At 42.6% G+C, this 16481-nt stretch overlaps 1 protein-coding gene across 1 annotated transcript in view; it reads left to right on the forward strand.

The window, feature by feature from the left end:
* The first annotated feature begins 15 nt into the window (after positions 1 to 15).
* The window catches only part of dync1h1 (dynein, cytoplasmic 1, heavy chain 1), a 45714-nt gene continuing 29248 nt past the window's right edge, over positions 16 to 16481 (forward strand). The window contains exons 1-27 of the mRNA XM_080413222.1: positions 16 to 376; positions 2448 to 2535; positions 2829 to 3002; positions 3379 to 3634; positions 3817 to 4003; positions 4227 to 4498; positions 4638 to 4865; positions 5007 to 5660; positions 5816 to 6238; positions 6465 to 6644; positions 6767 to 6916; positions 7208 to 7354; positions 7563 to 7703; positions 8231 to 8407; positions 8528 to 8638; positions 8757 to 8876; positions 8963 to 9202; positions 9308 to 9463; positions 9609 to 9722; positions 9917 to 10027; positions 10195 to 10404; positions 10641 to 10787; positions 10895 to 11061; positions 11262 to 11435; positions 12234 to 12588; positions 13403 to 13597; positions 13713 to 13995. Of these exons, the coding sequence (XP_080269348.1) occupies positions 115 to 376; positions 2448 to 2535; positions 2829 to 3002; positions 3379 to 3634; positions 3817 to 4003; positions 4227 to 4498; positions 4638 to 4865; positions 5007 to 5660; positions 5816 to 6238; positions 6465 to 6644; positions 6767 to 6916; positions 7208 to 7354; positions 7563 to 7703; positions 8231 to 8407; positions 8528 to 8638; positions 8757 to 8876; positions 8963 to 9202; positions 9308 to 9463; positions 9609 to 9722; positions 9917 to 10027; positions 10195 to 10404; positions 10641 to 10787; positions 10895 to 11061; positions 11262 to 11435; positions 12234 to 12588; positions 13403 to 13597; positions 13713 to 13995 (5722 nt within the window). The 5' untranslated portion in view covers positions 16 to 114. The remainder of the gene's footprint in view (positions 377 to 2447; positions 2536 to 2828; positions 3003 to 3378; positions 3635 to 3816; positions 4004 to 4226; positions 4499 to 4637; positions 4866 to 5006; positions 5661 to 5815; positions 6239 to 6464; positions 6645 to 6766; positions 6917 to 7207; positions 7355 to 7562; positions 7704 to 8230; positions 8408 to 8527; positions 8639 to 8756; positions 8877 to 8962; positions 9203 to 9307; positions 9464 to 9608; positions 9723 to 9916; positions 10028 to 10194; positions 10405 to 10640; positions 10788 to 10894; positions 11062 to 11261; positions 11436 to 12233; positions 12589 to 13402; positions 13598 to 13712; positions 13996 to 16481) is intronic.

Below are 16481 nucleotides of genomic sequence, written 5' to 3' on the forward strand. Positions count from 1 at the left end.
CACTTCAGTGTGTGTTCCATAGCCGGGTCCACACGCACAGCCTTGTTTCTTCTTTGTTCAGTGTAATCAAATCAAGTCCACCGCCGAAGTCGTTTGCTCCTTTCTTCAGAAAAGATGTCTGACGGCGGAGGAGGAGGAGGAGGGGGAGAAGACAACTCCGGCAACATGGAGGTGTCGGCCGTTCAGACGGTAGCCGATACCTCGGTGCTGCAGAAGCACATTCGCAAACTGGTCCCGTTGCTCCTGGAAGATGGCGGCGAGGCCCCGTCCTCCTTGGAAACCGCCCTGGAAGAGAAGAGCGCCGTGGAGCAGATGAGGAAATTCCTCTCCGATCCCCAAGTTCACACCATCCTAGTGGAGAGAAGCTGTCTCAAAGGTTTTGGTCTTCTCTCAGTCACATTTATGATGATGCATTCTTCTCTCCATCAATCTCTCTTCACTAAAAGCCTAGATGTATACTTCGCCGTACGACGGTGTCGCGTGGAAAATAGCGGATCTACAAGATCACAACGCGTTGCAGTGTGACTGCGTTGTGAGCTTGTAGATCTGCTATTGTTGACTCCAGGAACGAGCTAGCCTCATCCCATTCCCATTGACTGACATCATCTGGCTACAACGCGGAATCACGCTAGCCTAGCATGATGTTTGTTTATATCTAGGGAATGCATGTCATAGCTACTGTTCTGTATTGTGGGTAACGCCACCCATTGTCAGATACCATTTTTGAATTACAAAACGGCTCAGGTAGTTGTTCGATGCTATTTGGACCAGATTCAATATGGAAAGGTAGATGACGCCAATGACAATCCAACTAACCCTATCTTAAGATGTGTGGCGATAATGTTTGCTTATTTTGCTCGCAAATTGCATTTAATCGGGCATGTTAGTGAATACCAACAAGGCAGCGAAATGTATGAATTCTGCAATCCTTTGTTAAAACATAACTAATCGTCATGGCTTTCTTGCCCTCGGCGCAGATCATGTGAACCAGCTTCTGTCAAAGAGCATATTATTCTCAGTTCTGTTCAGTTTAGGTTCTGCTTAACTATGAGTGGTGAACATTGATCCCTTGTTCTCTCACATGATAAGCACAGTGCCATTTGTGTGTGCGCCAGCTTTGGATTCCCAACTTGTCTTGAGAATAACTAAAACGACCTATTTTGCACTGAATGAGGTGGCTAAAATGCTGCAATGCAGAGCTCATAGAGTATCTTTTCCCAGTGAGTGACCTCACTGTTTTTAGGGAGGGTGGGGAGCAGGATGGACGGAAGTAGAATAATCTATTTGCACTGTCATCATGCTGCAACAGAGCCCCAGTGGAGAAACAGATTAAGTCTATTTTCACTGTGTCTGGTGTCTGACATCTATAGTGCAAGCATGTTTAATCTTCTCCAGATGAATTAGGATTGGGTGTGAACAATTAACTGCTCCTTATTTGTTAAATATGCTGAAATTTAGGATGGAACGGTCTGGTGCAACCACCACCCATTATTTATCCCAACTACTTGTCTCACACTGGTACACATACAAACATTAGATGGATGCATTTCATGAGATCTTTATTGACAATGTGCGTATGAAAGAATATAGTAAAACCTTTGCACACCACCATCAAAAGGATAAAACGCAATACAATGTATGACCATTGTGTTCCTTAGTGAAAGCAGCATTCAAGCATGTACAATTCAAGACTACCGTTCAGTGCAAACGCAATTATTAATTTATCTCAACTGCATTAGGTGATGTCTGTCTGTACAAGTCCAACAGCTGCAAATGACATTCTAACAATCTATTGTTGATAGGAAATGTTACGTGGTTATGCAGTACCACACCCACAGTGTCTCTGTTACACAGTTAGGTTATATTTATGGCATCTGGTTTTGGCTCCTGTTTAGTGATGGTATTATTTTGTATACATTTGTACAGCGATAAATGCTCTTCAATTGTTTGCCTGCCCACTTGGCTGTGTGGACTAACGTCACCTGATGATTACTTCTTTACTTCCTTATTTAATTACAGCTTGGATGAGGAAGTATCTCAGACATTTCAGTCTTTCATAAAGCGCTTGTACAGTAGAACATGTGTGAACATTGTTTATTTTGTGTATTGTAAAGCATCCTTGGGTTTTTGAAAGGCGCTATATAAATTCAAGTTGTTATTAAGGGCTATACTGAGCAGATGCATATAAACCCTCTGTTACACAGTTGTCGGCAGTCAGGTGTAATTACTCCCTGATGGTACTATTCTCTGCCTTAAATAAGTTTGGCATTTGCCTGATTTGGGAAAACATTTATTTTAATTTCATACATAGTGTAATACAGTAATTCATCACCCCATTAGAGACTGCAAACATTGGGCTTTATACACATGGCGAACGTGATAATGTGTAACTAACTACATTGTCAATTTGAATGCAAATGATGATTAAAATATTTTATGTCTTTCAGAGGATGTAGGTGATGAAGGAGAGGAGGAGAAGGAATGCATTGGTTACAACATCAACATTGATATCCACTACGGTCTCAAATCCAACAGGTAACCGATAAATCTAAGAACTTTATTTAGGATTCCTCTCAGCCATGGAGCTGTATCTGATTTAATATGTGAAATTGATATTGAACTGTGTCCCTTTCCTTGTATAAACTAACACTCTGAATAATTATTTTCTAATAAAAATGGGAAGCTTAATTCTTTAAAAATAATTGGCTGAAGTATAAATTGCCTTAAGACTACATTGATTATCATTAGTTATTACAACATAACAAATCCCGTTTTAAGTTCTATTATACCTTGTGGAGGTTCACACTGTCACCGTTTCTGTCATTCAGCTTGGCCTTAATCAAGAGGGCTGGTGTCATCGACGCAGACAAGCCCATTTCAACCCAGGTTCGTGTCCTGACCCTGAGCGAGGACTCTCCCTATGAGACGCTGCACTCTTTCATCAGCAATGCTGTCGCTCCTTTCTTCAAATCCTACATTCGCGAGTCTGGCAAAGCTGATAGGTGAGACCCTGATTTAAGATGTTCTATGAAATAATGTAGTAGGAATGCAATTAATAATCAGTGTGACCATACCATTATGGTAAAATAAAGTACTGAATGATGATAAATGCCACTATAAGTTATTTGAACACAAACAGACAATTGCTTAATTAAAAAGTCTTTCTAATCTGCTCTGAGGAAGGCTGCGGCCGAAACGCATTAGCGTTCTCTCAATAAAAATGAGAATTTATTTTGGAGTGCCGCTCTTTCCACTTCGGTGGTTTTTGATTTGAGTTGTATACATAGCTGAGCACCCACTGCCTAAACTAAGAAGGCATCCAGAGGAAGCGCACCTGTTTTTCTTTCTTATTCGTATAATGTCCATCCTTCCTACCAGGGATGGGGATAAAATGGCTCCCAATGTTGAGAAGAAGATTGCTGAGCTGGAGATGGGCCTTCTTCACCTGCAGCAGAACATCGAGATCCCAGAGATCAGCCTGCAGATAAATCCAATCATCACTAACATCGCCAAGCAGTTCTATGAGCGTGGAGAGAAGCCCAAGGTCACTGATTTTGGTGACAAAGTTGAAGACCCCTCCTTCCTCAACCAGCTGCAGTCTGGGGTCAACCGCTGGATCAGGGAGATTCAGAAGGTGAGAAGAAACACACTGCCAAAGACTTTGACGTAGATTTTGGCCATGGTGTTTTTGTTAATCTTATTCCTAATCTCTTTTGAACCAACCATGTAATACATTGGGAAATGAAACGCAATGAATATGTGCTTGAATTTATAAAAGCGACCCAGTCATATTCACACCACTTGTTCTCGTCTCAGGTGACGAAGCTTGATCGTGACCCAGCCTCAGGCACAGCCCTGCAGGAGATAAGTTTCTGGCTGAACCTGGAGCGGGCCCTGAACAGGATCCAGGAGAAAAGAGAGAGCCCTGAGGTTCTGCTCACTCTGGACATTCTCAAGCATGGCAAACGTTTCCATGCTACTGTCAGCTTTGACACTGACACTGGTGAGATTCTGTCCATTGTAATGGTTGAAATGTATTTGAATGCTTGGTTGGAAAAAATCTCAACTTTTAATGCCTGAATCAGCATGGGTGTCGTGTACCAAAAATAGCCGATCTACAAGCTCACAATGTGTTGCAGCTAGGGATGTGCATGACTTCACCAAAATATTATTTCATGATTCTACTGTTATTAAGAACGATACATTAATCCTGATTTCTCTCCTAGGTCTGAAGCAGGCTGTGGAGACTGTCAACGACTACAACCCTCTGATGAAGGACTTCCCCCTCAACGACCTGCTTTCTGCTACAGAGCTTGATAAGATCCGCCAGGCTCTTATGGCTATATTCACCCACCTGAAAAAGATCCGAAACACCAAATATCCCATCCAGAGAGCCCTGAGGCTGGTGGAGGCCATCTCCAGGGACCTGAGCTCCCAGCTCCTCAAGGTGTTGGGCACCAGGAAGCTCATGCATGTTGCCTACGAGGAGTTTGAAAAGGTAAGTGGTGATTGGTTGACACAAAAGTGTAATTCGCCATGAAATTGAAAATACTTCATTACTTGTTTATCCATCTGTATGTTGTTAAGAGTGAAGAAAATCTCTCTGTCCCTAACACTTCTATGTCTCATGTTTGTAGGTGATGGTGGCGTGCTTTGAGGTGTTCCAAACCTGGGAGGATGAATATGAGAAGCTCCAGGTGCTTCTGAGGGACATTGTGAAGAGGAAGCGAGAGGAGAACCTGAAAATGGTGTGGCGCCTGAGCCCCGCCCATAGGAAACTGCAGTCGCGTCTGGACCACATGAGACGTTTCAGAAGGCAGCACGAGCAGCTCAGGGCTGTCATCGTCCGTGTCCTCAGGCCTCAGGTAGCTCAACAAGATGTCATCAATGACAGCAGTTGTCAGATGAATATGCCATTACCTTTGCATGTATGATTCTGTACATAGACAATACAGGAATATGGAGTTGTGTGCCGGTCTTATTCACCTTTTCTGCTCTGTTTCTAGATTTCTGCTCTCCCTCATAATGCCCCAGGAGAGATTGTGGAGCCCCAGGACATCAAGGTGGCCGAAGTCCTGTTTGATGCCGCTGATGCCAATGCCATCGAGGAGGTCAACCTGGCATACGAGAACGTCAAAGAGGTTGATGGCCTGGACGTGTCCAAGGAGGGCATGGAAGCCTGGGAAGCTGCCATGAAACGCTATGACGAGCGCATTGACCGCGTGGAAACCCGCATCACCGCCCGACTCCGTGACCAGCTTGGAACCGCCAAGAACGCCAATGAGATGTTCCGCATCTTCTCCCGCTTCAACGCACTATTTGTGCGGCCCCACATTCGCGGCGCTATTCGAGAGTACCAGACGCAGCTCATCCAGCGTGTGAAGGACGACATCGAGTCTCTTCACGACAAGTTCAAGGTCCAGTACCCTCAGAGCCAGGCTTGTAAGATGAGCCATGTACGTGACCTGCCGCCTGTGTCTGGTTCCATCATCTGGGCCAAGCAAATTGACCGTCAGCTGACTGCATACATGAAGAGGGTGGAGGATGTCCTGGGGAAAGGCTGGGAGAACCATGTGGAGGGACTGAAGCTAAAGCAGGATGGAGACAGCTTCAGGGCCAAACTCAACACACAGGAGATTTTTGATGACTGGGCTCGCAAGGTATAGTTTGTTATCATTCATTTTGATGCCATTTGCTTTCTGGTCCTTGTCCTTTTTGGACAATATTATTTATAGCTAATAACTTAAACACACCATTTCCTACCATCCTCCAATCGATTGTAATTGTATTTAATCTATTCTATTTTGTAAATCAGGTACAGCAGCGTAACCTCGGCGTGTCTGGCCGCATCTTCACCATCGAGAACAGCCGTGCCCGCGGCCGCGCAGGAAACATGCTCAAGCTGAAAGTAAACTTCCTCCCAGAAATCATCACCCTTTCCAAGGAGGTCCGCAACCTCAAATGGCTGAGCTTCCGTGTTCCGCTGGCTATCGTCAACAAGGCTCACCAGGCTAACCAGCTCTACCCATTTGCCATCTCTCTGATCGAAAGCGTGCGTACGTATGAGCGCACGTGTGAGAAGGTGGAGGAGAGGTTTTCCATCTCTTTGCTGGTGGCTGGGCTGAAGAAGGAGGTTCAGGCTCTGGTTACTGAGGGCATCGCCCTGGTTTGGGAATCCTACAAGCTGGATCCATATGTCCAGAGGCTGGCTGAGACGGTCTTCAACTTCCAGGAGAAGGTTTGTGTTCATAGCTTGGGTCAAAGGTTGGGAATTTTAAGTCTTGAGTAGAGCCCTGATCAAAGTATAAAACGAAAGTGTTTGTTTATTGGTGACCAGTAACATTTACATGCAGCCTAGATATAGACTCATTAAATTGCAATTTGAGTACCAAATAATAATGCTTTTATCCATGATGTAATCATCTGTATCAATCAAACATTGAGAATATAATTTTGCGTTTCAGGTGGATGACCTGCTGCTGATTGAGGAGAAGATCGATCTGGAGGTTCGTTCTCTGGATACTTGCATGTTTGAACACAAGACCTTCTCTGAGATCCTCAACCGTGTTCAGAAGGCCGTGGACGACCTCAACCTGCACTCCTACTCCAATCTGCCTATCTGGGTCAACAAACTTGACATTGAGGTCAGCCTGAAAGTGATCAGCCCATGACAGTGCATGCTAAAATATTGTGGTACAGTGGTATATAACACACTGAATGAAATCTATCTTCAGTTAAACTTAGCATAATTCTTTTCTCTGTGTAGATTGAGCGCATCCTGGGAGTGCGCCTGCAGGCCGGCCTGAGGGCTTGGACCCAGGTGCTCCGAGGCCAAATGGAGGACAAGGCCGATGTGGATATGGATACTGAGGCCCCACAAGTCAGCCATAAACCTGGAGGAGAACCCAAGATCAAGGTAGCCTGGAGTGGACATCAGTTCCACCATGTTTGTCTACAGTATGTCGTCAAATTCGACAATAACATCTAAATTAGTAGGACATCGTGACATTCCTTAAAAAATGTGAGACATGGCAGTAGTTGGTTTTATCTTGGCAAACACATAAACATGCTGAAAAACAGTCTTGGTTTCATGTGCTATTTTACCAAGGACCGATTTATAACAATTGAGCGCAAATAGAACAACGTGAACTTGAATCTATTCAGTGTGGTCACACTCCTGACGGGTTTGAATCACTCTGTCTTCCAGAATGTTGTCCATGAGCTTAGGATCACCAACCAGGTGATCTACCTGAACCCACCCATTGAGGATTGTCGCTACAAGCTCTACCAGGAGATGTTTGCCTGGAAGATGGTCATCCTCTCTCTACCCAGGATCCAGAGCCAGAGATACCAGGTTTGGGGAGTTGTGGACGATTTTGTGAATTCTCCAATGATCAGATTTTAAATTTGGCTGTGCATTGTGTGATCAACAAGGAAGATCCAAAGGGCTTAAATGGTCATAAGATGCATAGATATACAGAGTATTGAATGAAATAATGAAGAAATGGCGGTTACAGTGGTGAATGGAATTATCAAAAGTCTATCTACCATTCATTCGTCAGGTGGGAGTCCACTATGAGTTGTCAGAGGAGGAGAAGTTCTACAGGAACGCCCTCACCAGAATGCCTGATGGTCCTGCTGCCTTAGAGGAGGCCTACAACTCGGTGGAAGACAACGTCGGCGAGGTGGAGCAGTACGTCAAGGTAAGGCAACAACGAGTTCTTAAACCCATTAAGGCCTGAGTTTCTACAAAATGTCTAAATCCTAAAAAAAATCTGAAAAACTTATGTTGCTATATCAGTGCTTCTCAATCTTTTTCATGTCAAGGACCTCCAAAATTATGTATTTGGCTGCCGACCCCCGTCTGAAAATGTTTTCTTTCAGGGACCCCCAGAAGAAAAGATTTGAGTTACAAATGTTTGCTTTAAAAAATATATATATTCAAAGATTTGCACAAATGTTGACAATTAAAAAAAAATAGCAGATCTACAAGCTCATAGCTGCTATTTTTGAATAGCCAAATTATGGTTTAAGTGGTTAAACGGATGCGTTCCCAGTTTGAATGCGTTAAGAGCCTAAATTGTCAATGTCACTCTATCTTATAATTGTACTGTCTATTTTGTTACGTTTTATAATGATTTCTTCACACCATTCTGGGTGCATCAATCCCTGATGCATTCAATTATGATTTTGTTCCTTATCGATATCTTTGTTTTTTCACTACCACTAGGTGTGGCTGCAGTACCAGTGCTTGTGGGACATGCAGGCTGAGAACATCTACAACCGTCTTGGGGAAGACCTCACCAAGTGGCAGGCTCTGCTCGTCCAGATCCGCAAGGCCCGTGGAACCTTTGACAATGCAGAGACACGCAAGGAGTTTGGACCTGTGGTCATTGACTATGGCAAGGTAACAATGACTGGACTAATGACGTTTTACATTGTTCAGGGTTCTACACTTGAGCTCTCACACATTCCTTTATGTGGTCTTTTATTAAATGCTAGTATTTATACTTGTTCCTGACTACAGGTCCAGTCCAAGGTGAACTTAAAGTATGACTCCTGGCACAAAGAGGTGCTAAGCAAGTTTGGTCAGATGCTGGGTAACAACATGCAGGACTTCCACTCCCAGATCTCCAAGGTAAACTAAATGTGTTTTGTAGGACTGGAGAAGATTCCTGCATTCCTGTTTGTATCATAGTTACATTGATTGTAATAATTCAAAGGAAATCAACAATGTGCTTTTATACTCTGTCTAGTCTCGTCAAGAACTGGAGCAGCACTCTGTGGACACAGCCAGCACCTCGGATGCAGTCACCTTCATAACATACGTCCAGACCCTCAAACGGAAGATCAAGCAGTTTGAGAAGAATGTGGATGTATGTGCAACTCCTGCTTTCGTACAACTGCGTACCTTCCTGATAGACCAGGCTCAGGATCATAAATATCCTTCTCCTTTCCACAGTTGTTCCGCAATGGGCAGCGTCTGCTGGAGAAGCAGCGGTTCCAGTTCCCTCCATCATGGCTCTATATAGACAACATCGAGGGAGAATGGGGTGCCTTCAGTGACATCATGAAGCGCAAGGACACTGCCATCCAGCAGCAGGTGGCCAACCTGCAGATGAAGATTGTCCAGGAGGACAGAGCAGTAGAGGGCCGCACTATTGATCTTCTCTCCGACTGGGAGAAGACCAAACCAGTCGCTGTAAGACAAAAGGACATCACAGATTACTTTTGACACATGAAGAAAAAAAACCGTTATTAATTAAATGTAGTTCACTGCCGTGTTTAACTGACTTTGTTCCAATAGGGGGGTCTGCGTCCAGAGGAAGCCCTCCAGTCTCTCACCATATATGAGGGCAAGTTTGGCCGTCTCAAGGATGACCGGGATAAGTGCTCCCGTGCCAAAGAGGCCCTGGAGCTCACCGACGCCGGCCTACTCAGTGGCAGCGAGGAGAGGGTGCAGGTAACATTGGCGCATGGACACTGCACAAGAACTGTTCATGTTGTACAACCAAGTATTTGTGTGCCCAGTACATTTTATGATCTTGTCTGCAACAACATACAGTAGATGGCTTTACAACCAAGGCCTCTGTTGCCTTAACTTGTAGGTTGCGCTGGAGGAACTGCAGGACTTGAAGGGGGTGTGGTCGGAACTGTCCAAGGTGTGGGAGCAGATTGACCAGATGAAGGAGCAGCCATGGGTGTCAGTTCAGCCACGCAAGGTAACGCAGACATAAACATGCAGCGATCAGATCATCCGGTGGTTAAATCTGTCCATGTCTTATGACTTTTCGAAGTCAAAACAACTACAAGCTCACAACTTGTTGTATCGTGACACATTGTGAGCTTGTAGATGGGCTATTTTCAAAAACCTTTTGATCAGGGTTTAAGCAGTTAATGTGTTCTGTATTTCTAGCTTCGTCAGAGTCTAGACGGCCTCCTGAACCAACTGAAGAACTTCCCTGCAAGACTACGGCAGTACGCCTCCTACGAGTTTGTCCAGAGACTGCTCAAGGGATACATGAAGGTCAGACTCCTCCTTCCTTTCAAACATACTAAATACACCAGCAAGAACAATTATACATCTATTATTGATATTTATAGCTAATAGCAGAGTTTAAAAACAAATATTGAATTGCTGTCTAAAGCAAATACTTTGGTTATTTGCTATAAGTTCTGTATTACTTTTCTCAGATCAACATGCTGGTGATCGAGCTGAAATCCGAGGCTCTCAAGGACCGTCACTGGAAGCAGCTGATGAAGCGTTTGCATGTCAACTGGGTCCTTTCAGAACTGACCCTTGGCCAGATCTGGGATGTGGACCTGCAGAGGAATGAGATGGTGGTGAAGGATGTTCTCCTGGTGGCCCAGGGAGAGATGGCTCTGGAGGAGTTCCTCAAACAGGTAACAAGCTAAATATCATCTAAGGATCATGCTTTTGTTGCAGTAAAATGCTGCAAGTGAAAGAATGTTTTACCATGAATTCTGTGCATGTTTTAGTGATGAGGCCTTGGATTACCCTGGGTAGTATGTAGGTATAAGCCAGTAGACTGGTTCTGTCGTACTGTATATATTTTTTAGACCTGGTGTTTGACAGTCTTTGAATTGTATTCCTATGCCTCTCTCCTCCTGGTTCGCAGATTCGTGAAGTGTGGAACTCGTATGAACTGGACCTGGTAAACTATCAGAACAAGTGTCGTCTGATCAGAGGCTGGGACGACCTCTTCAACAAGGTCAAGGAACACATAAACAGCGTGTCTGCCATGAAGCTGTCCCCTTACTACAAGGTCAGTACAACTATATATAAATTAGAAATGGCATCTTTCTATTTTTTGATATTTTTCATATCAGAATAAGTTACCCAACTCTGTCTTTCTCCTTCTCGTCTTGCCAGGTGTTTGAGGAGGATGCCCTGAGCTGGGAGGACAAACTGAACCGCATCATGGCTCTGTTTGACGTTTGGATTGACGTCCAGCGTCGCTGGGTCTACCTGGAAGGCATCTTCACCGGCAGTGCTGATATTAAACACTTGCTGCCTGTTGAGACTCAGAGGTTCTCGAGGTAATTGGAGGACCCAGGCACACATTGCCCTTAACTGTAAAAAAGCCCAACACAGTCTCCTACATCTGGCAACATGTTGTTAAATGGAATTAATAACGCCACTATTTATATATTGGTAAAATAGACCGCAGTAATAATTATAGTATAATTAACAACCACTATATCATCTGACTCTAATCTGACTTGTCTTTATTCCCCAGTATCAGCACAGAGTTCCTGGCACTGATGAAAAAGGTGACTAAGTCTCCTCTTGTGATGGACGTGCTGAACATCCAGGGAGTGCAGAGGTCCCTGGAGAGGCTGGCTGACCTGCTGGGCAAAATCCAGAAGGCTTTGGGAGAATACCTGGAGAGAGAGAGGTCCTCATTTCCCAGGTAGGTTGTCAATACTAGGGAAATGTGAATAGTTTTGAAGGTGCAGTAAATATGATGAGCCTTGTTGAAAGGCTTGATAAATATCAGTGTATAAATTGAGTATCCTGAATCACTCTTGAGATTTCCAGTCTTATTAATCCATCCATTCAACCATGGACTGATTTTTGGGCGGTGAAACCGCCCCTATAAGTGAGGTTTGGAAATTTGTACAATTATCTTGGGCAGTGAAACCGCCCCTATAAGTGAGGTTTGGAAATTTGTACAATTATCCTGCGCTGTGATTGGCCAATCACAATCTATTCAGGACTGTGATTGGCCAGTGTCACATGACACATGTGCATAGCCCTATATAAGAAACCATAACTTTAAAAAAACCTTAAATTTGTTTTTTTAAAGTTATGGTTTCGTCCATCATAAAGAGTGTTTCAATAAATGTATTTATCTTTTGTACATGATTGGTTGACTCCATTCAGTATTGTGATTAGCTAGCAAGACACCGCCCACTTCACACAGGGTGTGTTTTATTTATTTTATTATATATTTTTTTGACTGATTGTCACAGCTTACAGAAAAGGATAAACAGTGATAAATAAACCCTTCAAGTTTTCTGAAAGAAAACAAACGCACAAGATAAACACAAAAAAGTACATTACAGACAGTAAATGAAAAGGTGCAAAAAGAGGGGAAAAAAGGAAACGGCAAAACACCAGCCAAAAGAGTATCGGAGTAGATGACATGACAGCATATGTGATAACCATTGACTGATAAACATCGTTCATGGACTTCTCCTGCCCCCAGGTTCTACTTTGTGGGAGATGAAGACCTGCTTGAGATCATCGGCAACAGCAAGAACGTGCCCAAACTGCAGAAGCATTTCAAGAAGATGTTTGCCGGGGTCCACAGCATCCTGCTCAACGAGGATAACACCGTGGTGCTGGGATTCTCCTCCCGTGAGGGCGAGGAGATTATCTACAAGTCACCGGTCTCCCTCGTTGATCATCCCAAGATCAATGAGTGGCTGACGATGGTGGAGAAGGAGATGAGGGTGACGCTGGCCAAGCTGCTGGCTGAGTCAGTCACTGAGGTCACCTCGTTCAACAAGGGCACAGCCGTCGACTTGACCCAGTATATCGGGTGGATCGATCGCTACCAGGTAGGCAACGATCAACCTGTCTAGGCACAGATTACTACCGAAAGATTGTATCCCTTCTCAGTCCTGCTTGTCATCTCGTTTAAAATGCTGCATTTCCAGTTATCTTTCTGTAGACTGACTAGACTCTTAATAAATCATTTTCAACCATTTTCAAATACCTGTTAGAATGCCAGTTAGAACATAGTTCTCAAACGACATTTGTAGATATGTTCTAACTATTTACTCACAGATGACATGCTACAGATGTCTCTACAACAACATAACTGTAGTAATGTTACATAAAGTTTTCAGTTCAGTACCCACAGAGGCTGTCAAACAGTGGGTATTTAATGCCAATCTAAATCTATGTCATTTACATGGCTGCAAAAGTAAATGAACAGGCCTATGACAACCTTAAACATGTCATATTTCAAAAAGGTATTTCTTGTAGTCCCCCCCCCCCCCCCACACAGACAATGTACTAGATGTAGAACAGACATTACGCAATCACCTTAGACCTCACTATACTAGTCATTTCAACTTAACCTTACCAGCAAGTGTGATGGATCTAAGACGAGATATCAGTCCTACCATGCACAATTAAAAATTCCTAGTACAACTTTGTTCTTTTTCCACCAAAGTAATTGGTTTCATCAGGTGAGATGGCACATTCAGAAAAGGGATGATTTAGTTTTGCTCTGATTTCAATGTAATCCTCCCTGAGTTGATCCCTAATTGCTGAAGAACTCATGTTCTTAACGTTTTTGTGCTCATCCCTAATATGTAGCCAAATACTGACAACCTTCCACTGCATCCATCTCTCTTCTCTCAACAGGCCCAACTTGTGGTGCTGTCCACGCAGATTGCATGGTCTGAGAACATCGAGTCGGCCCTGACCACCATCGCTGGTGGTGGAGACATGAAGCCCATGCAGGATGTGCTTTTAAACGTGGAGGCCACCCTCAACATGCTGGCTGACACCGTGCTAATGGAACAGCCTCCTCTCCGCAGGAGGAAACTGGAGCACCTGGTCTGTAGATTGAGATGATTGACAGATTTCTTCTAAATGTATTTGGCAAAGTTAAGTTCTGGAATGAAAGCTAAATATTGTCTTAATAAAACACCATTCTATCTCTCTCTCTCAGATCACAGAGCTGGTGCACCAGCGTGACGTGACCAGGAGGCTGATCAAGAACAACATTGACAATCCCAAGTCCTTCGAGTGGCTCAGCCAGATGCGCTTCTACTTTGACCCCAAGCAGACGGATGTCCTGCAGCAGCTGTCCATCCAGATGGCCAATGCCAAGTTCAACTATGGTTTTGAATACCTGGGCGTCCAGGACAAGTTGGTGCAGACTCCTTTGACTGACCGCTGCTACCTGACCATGACCCAGGCCCTGGAGGCCCGTCTTGGAGGATCACCATTTGGTACGTAGATGGACGCACACACACACACACACACACACACACACACACACAAAGGCTGACCGATTAATCGTTTTCAAACCGAAATCGCGATTTGAAACCACACGATTAGCTAATCGTAAAGTCCGATTTTTTCATTTTTTATTTTATCATAATAAATATTTTTTATATTAATCCCAGAATCCCCCCCAGACTTGTCTCCTTCTCTCCAGAGTGGCTGCCTCTCTCTACAGGGAGCGAGAGGGCAGCGAGCCCCCCCCCTCTCTCTCTGTCCCTCTCATAGAGTTAGGTCCCTCTCCATCGGCTACGAGTATTTAAAGCCGAACGGCCGTGTTGCGCAAGTCCCCGATGCCGCGCGTAGCGGTAAAACATTATTTTCGGTGCGACACAAGTAGTGTAGTAGTAGTGTTGCTCCTATCTATGTTTGTTTCTGTAAGTGTAACTTATATTTTTCCCATCATTATTAAACTATTACTGTTGGATGCTGTGATCCAATGTAAACAAAAGCACTTCCTGGTCAGTGTTGCCAGGTTTTGTGAGAGAAATAAGCAACCCTGTCTATGAAAACAAGCCCAAAAGAAGGGACTATGAACTGTATCTTTGTCACTTATGTACAGTGGTGGAAAAAGTACTCAAATGTTGTACTTAAGTAATACTTGTTGTTACAAGTAAAAGTCCCAAATTCAAATTACTTGAATAAAAGTACAAAAGTATTGGTATCAAAATGTACTTAAAGTACCAAAAGTAAAAGTACTAATGTTTGAAAATAGCAGATCTACAAGCTCACAATGTGTCGCATCGCGGTGCGTTGTGAGCTTGTAGATCGGCTATTTTCAAATAACCTAGGTATAAAATAGGGCTAAAGTGGATAATGTAGGTTTTATAATATAATTTATATCTGCAAAGTAACTAGTCACTAAAGTTTTCAAATAATTGTAGTGGAGGAAAAGTACAATATTTGCCTCTGAGATGTAGTGGAGTAGAAGTTAAAGTATTGGAAATTAGAAATACACTTCACTAAGTAAAGTACAAATACCTCAAAATTGTACTTAAGTACAGTACTTAAGTAAATGTACTTAGTTACTTTCCACCACTGCGTTATGTATTCAGAGTTTTTCACTTCCAAGGACTAGTAGTAATACAATGTACAGTAGGAGAGGACTTTGCCTTGTGTTACATTTTAGTTGAATGTTAATCTACATAAGCTAAATACTGGATATCAGTAAATATGCTTCTGGAGCCATAAGTGAAAGACCTACTTATTTCACTGCTGTGAATTGTTTACACAAAAAGTTAATTATTTGTTTAATTTTAATTTAATTTTAATTTATTGAACTTCATTTCAGAAAAAGCTTCTCTTCTTAAGCCATAAGTTAATGACTTAACAAGTTCAATGTTGGGTTGTTTACAAAAATAAGCTATTTCTATTCCAGCTAAATGTTTAAATATATACATGGGAAAAAAAGTACTTGGAAGATACATGTTGGAAGCAATGAAGCAATTCATATCTTTTAGTTCTCATCCTTATTTATTAGAATCTAGAACAGTAAATAAATGGTATGCCATTTGGTAATGTTCCATTACTTCCAATTACTTTTTAAACGTACACAGTGAATACTAAACTGAAGCTTGACTTAAAAAAAATGTTAAAGACTTTTTTATATTTTTAAGAAAATTTAAAAATCGCAATCGCAATATCAGTCAGAAAAATCACAATTAGATTTTTTTCCCAAAATCGTTCAGCCCTAACACACACACACACACACACACACACACACACACACACACACACATCTTTATTTGTGTTCACATTTAACAAGAAATTCTTGAACACAAACAATAGTAGATGCACAAACTTGGTAAACTCAACAATAAGTGTTTCAGGATACAGATCACGGATACAGGAAGCATTGTCTCCTCCATATGTGGTGACTGCTAATTATCACAGTACACTGAACAGAACAGAATTTCACTGAACAGAATTTAGCCAATGCCTTAGCTCTTGGCTTGGGCATTCCTGCAATGTGCAGGCCTCTCACAACAAATTTATGAACATTACAGAGGCTTCAAAATATGAACACAAGCAGTTTACATGTGTAACCAAGCTGTATAATAATATTAAAGTCATAATATAAAGTAATATAAAGTATTGTTTGTGAAAACAAAACCGACATGGTTAATGAAACGACACAAATGGTGCAGCCAAAGCATAAAACACACAATGACAGTAAGTGGATTATGTTTGTCTACCCATTACGACAACAATAATAATTCCCTTTTACAGTATATAGCACTTTTCAAAACACAGTTACATAAGTGCGTCATGAAACAAGATAAAGTAGAAGAAACATAACATAGAGGTTAAACAAAAATGAAAATGGACAATAAAATAACATAATATAGGATTACATTTAATAAAGTATGAATCAAGGTTATTAACTAAAACGAAATAACGAATAACTAGAATTGGAAAAACTAACTGTAATAAA

This window comes from Gymnoscopelus braueri, assembly GCF_963280865.1.
Source record: "Gymnoscopelus braueri genome assembly, chromosome: 19".
NCBI classification, from domain to species: domain Eukaryota; kingdom Metazoa; phylum Chordata; class Actinopteri; order Myctophiformes; family Myctophidae; genus Gymnoscopelus; species Gymnoscopelus braueri.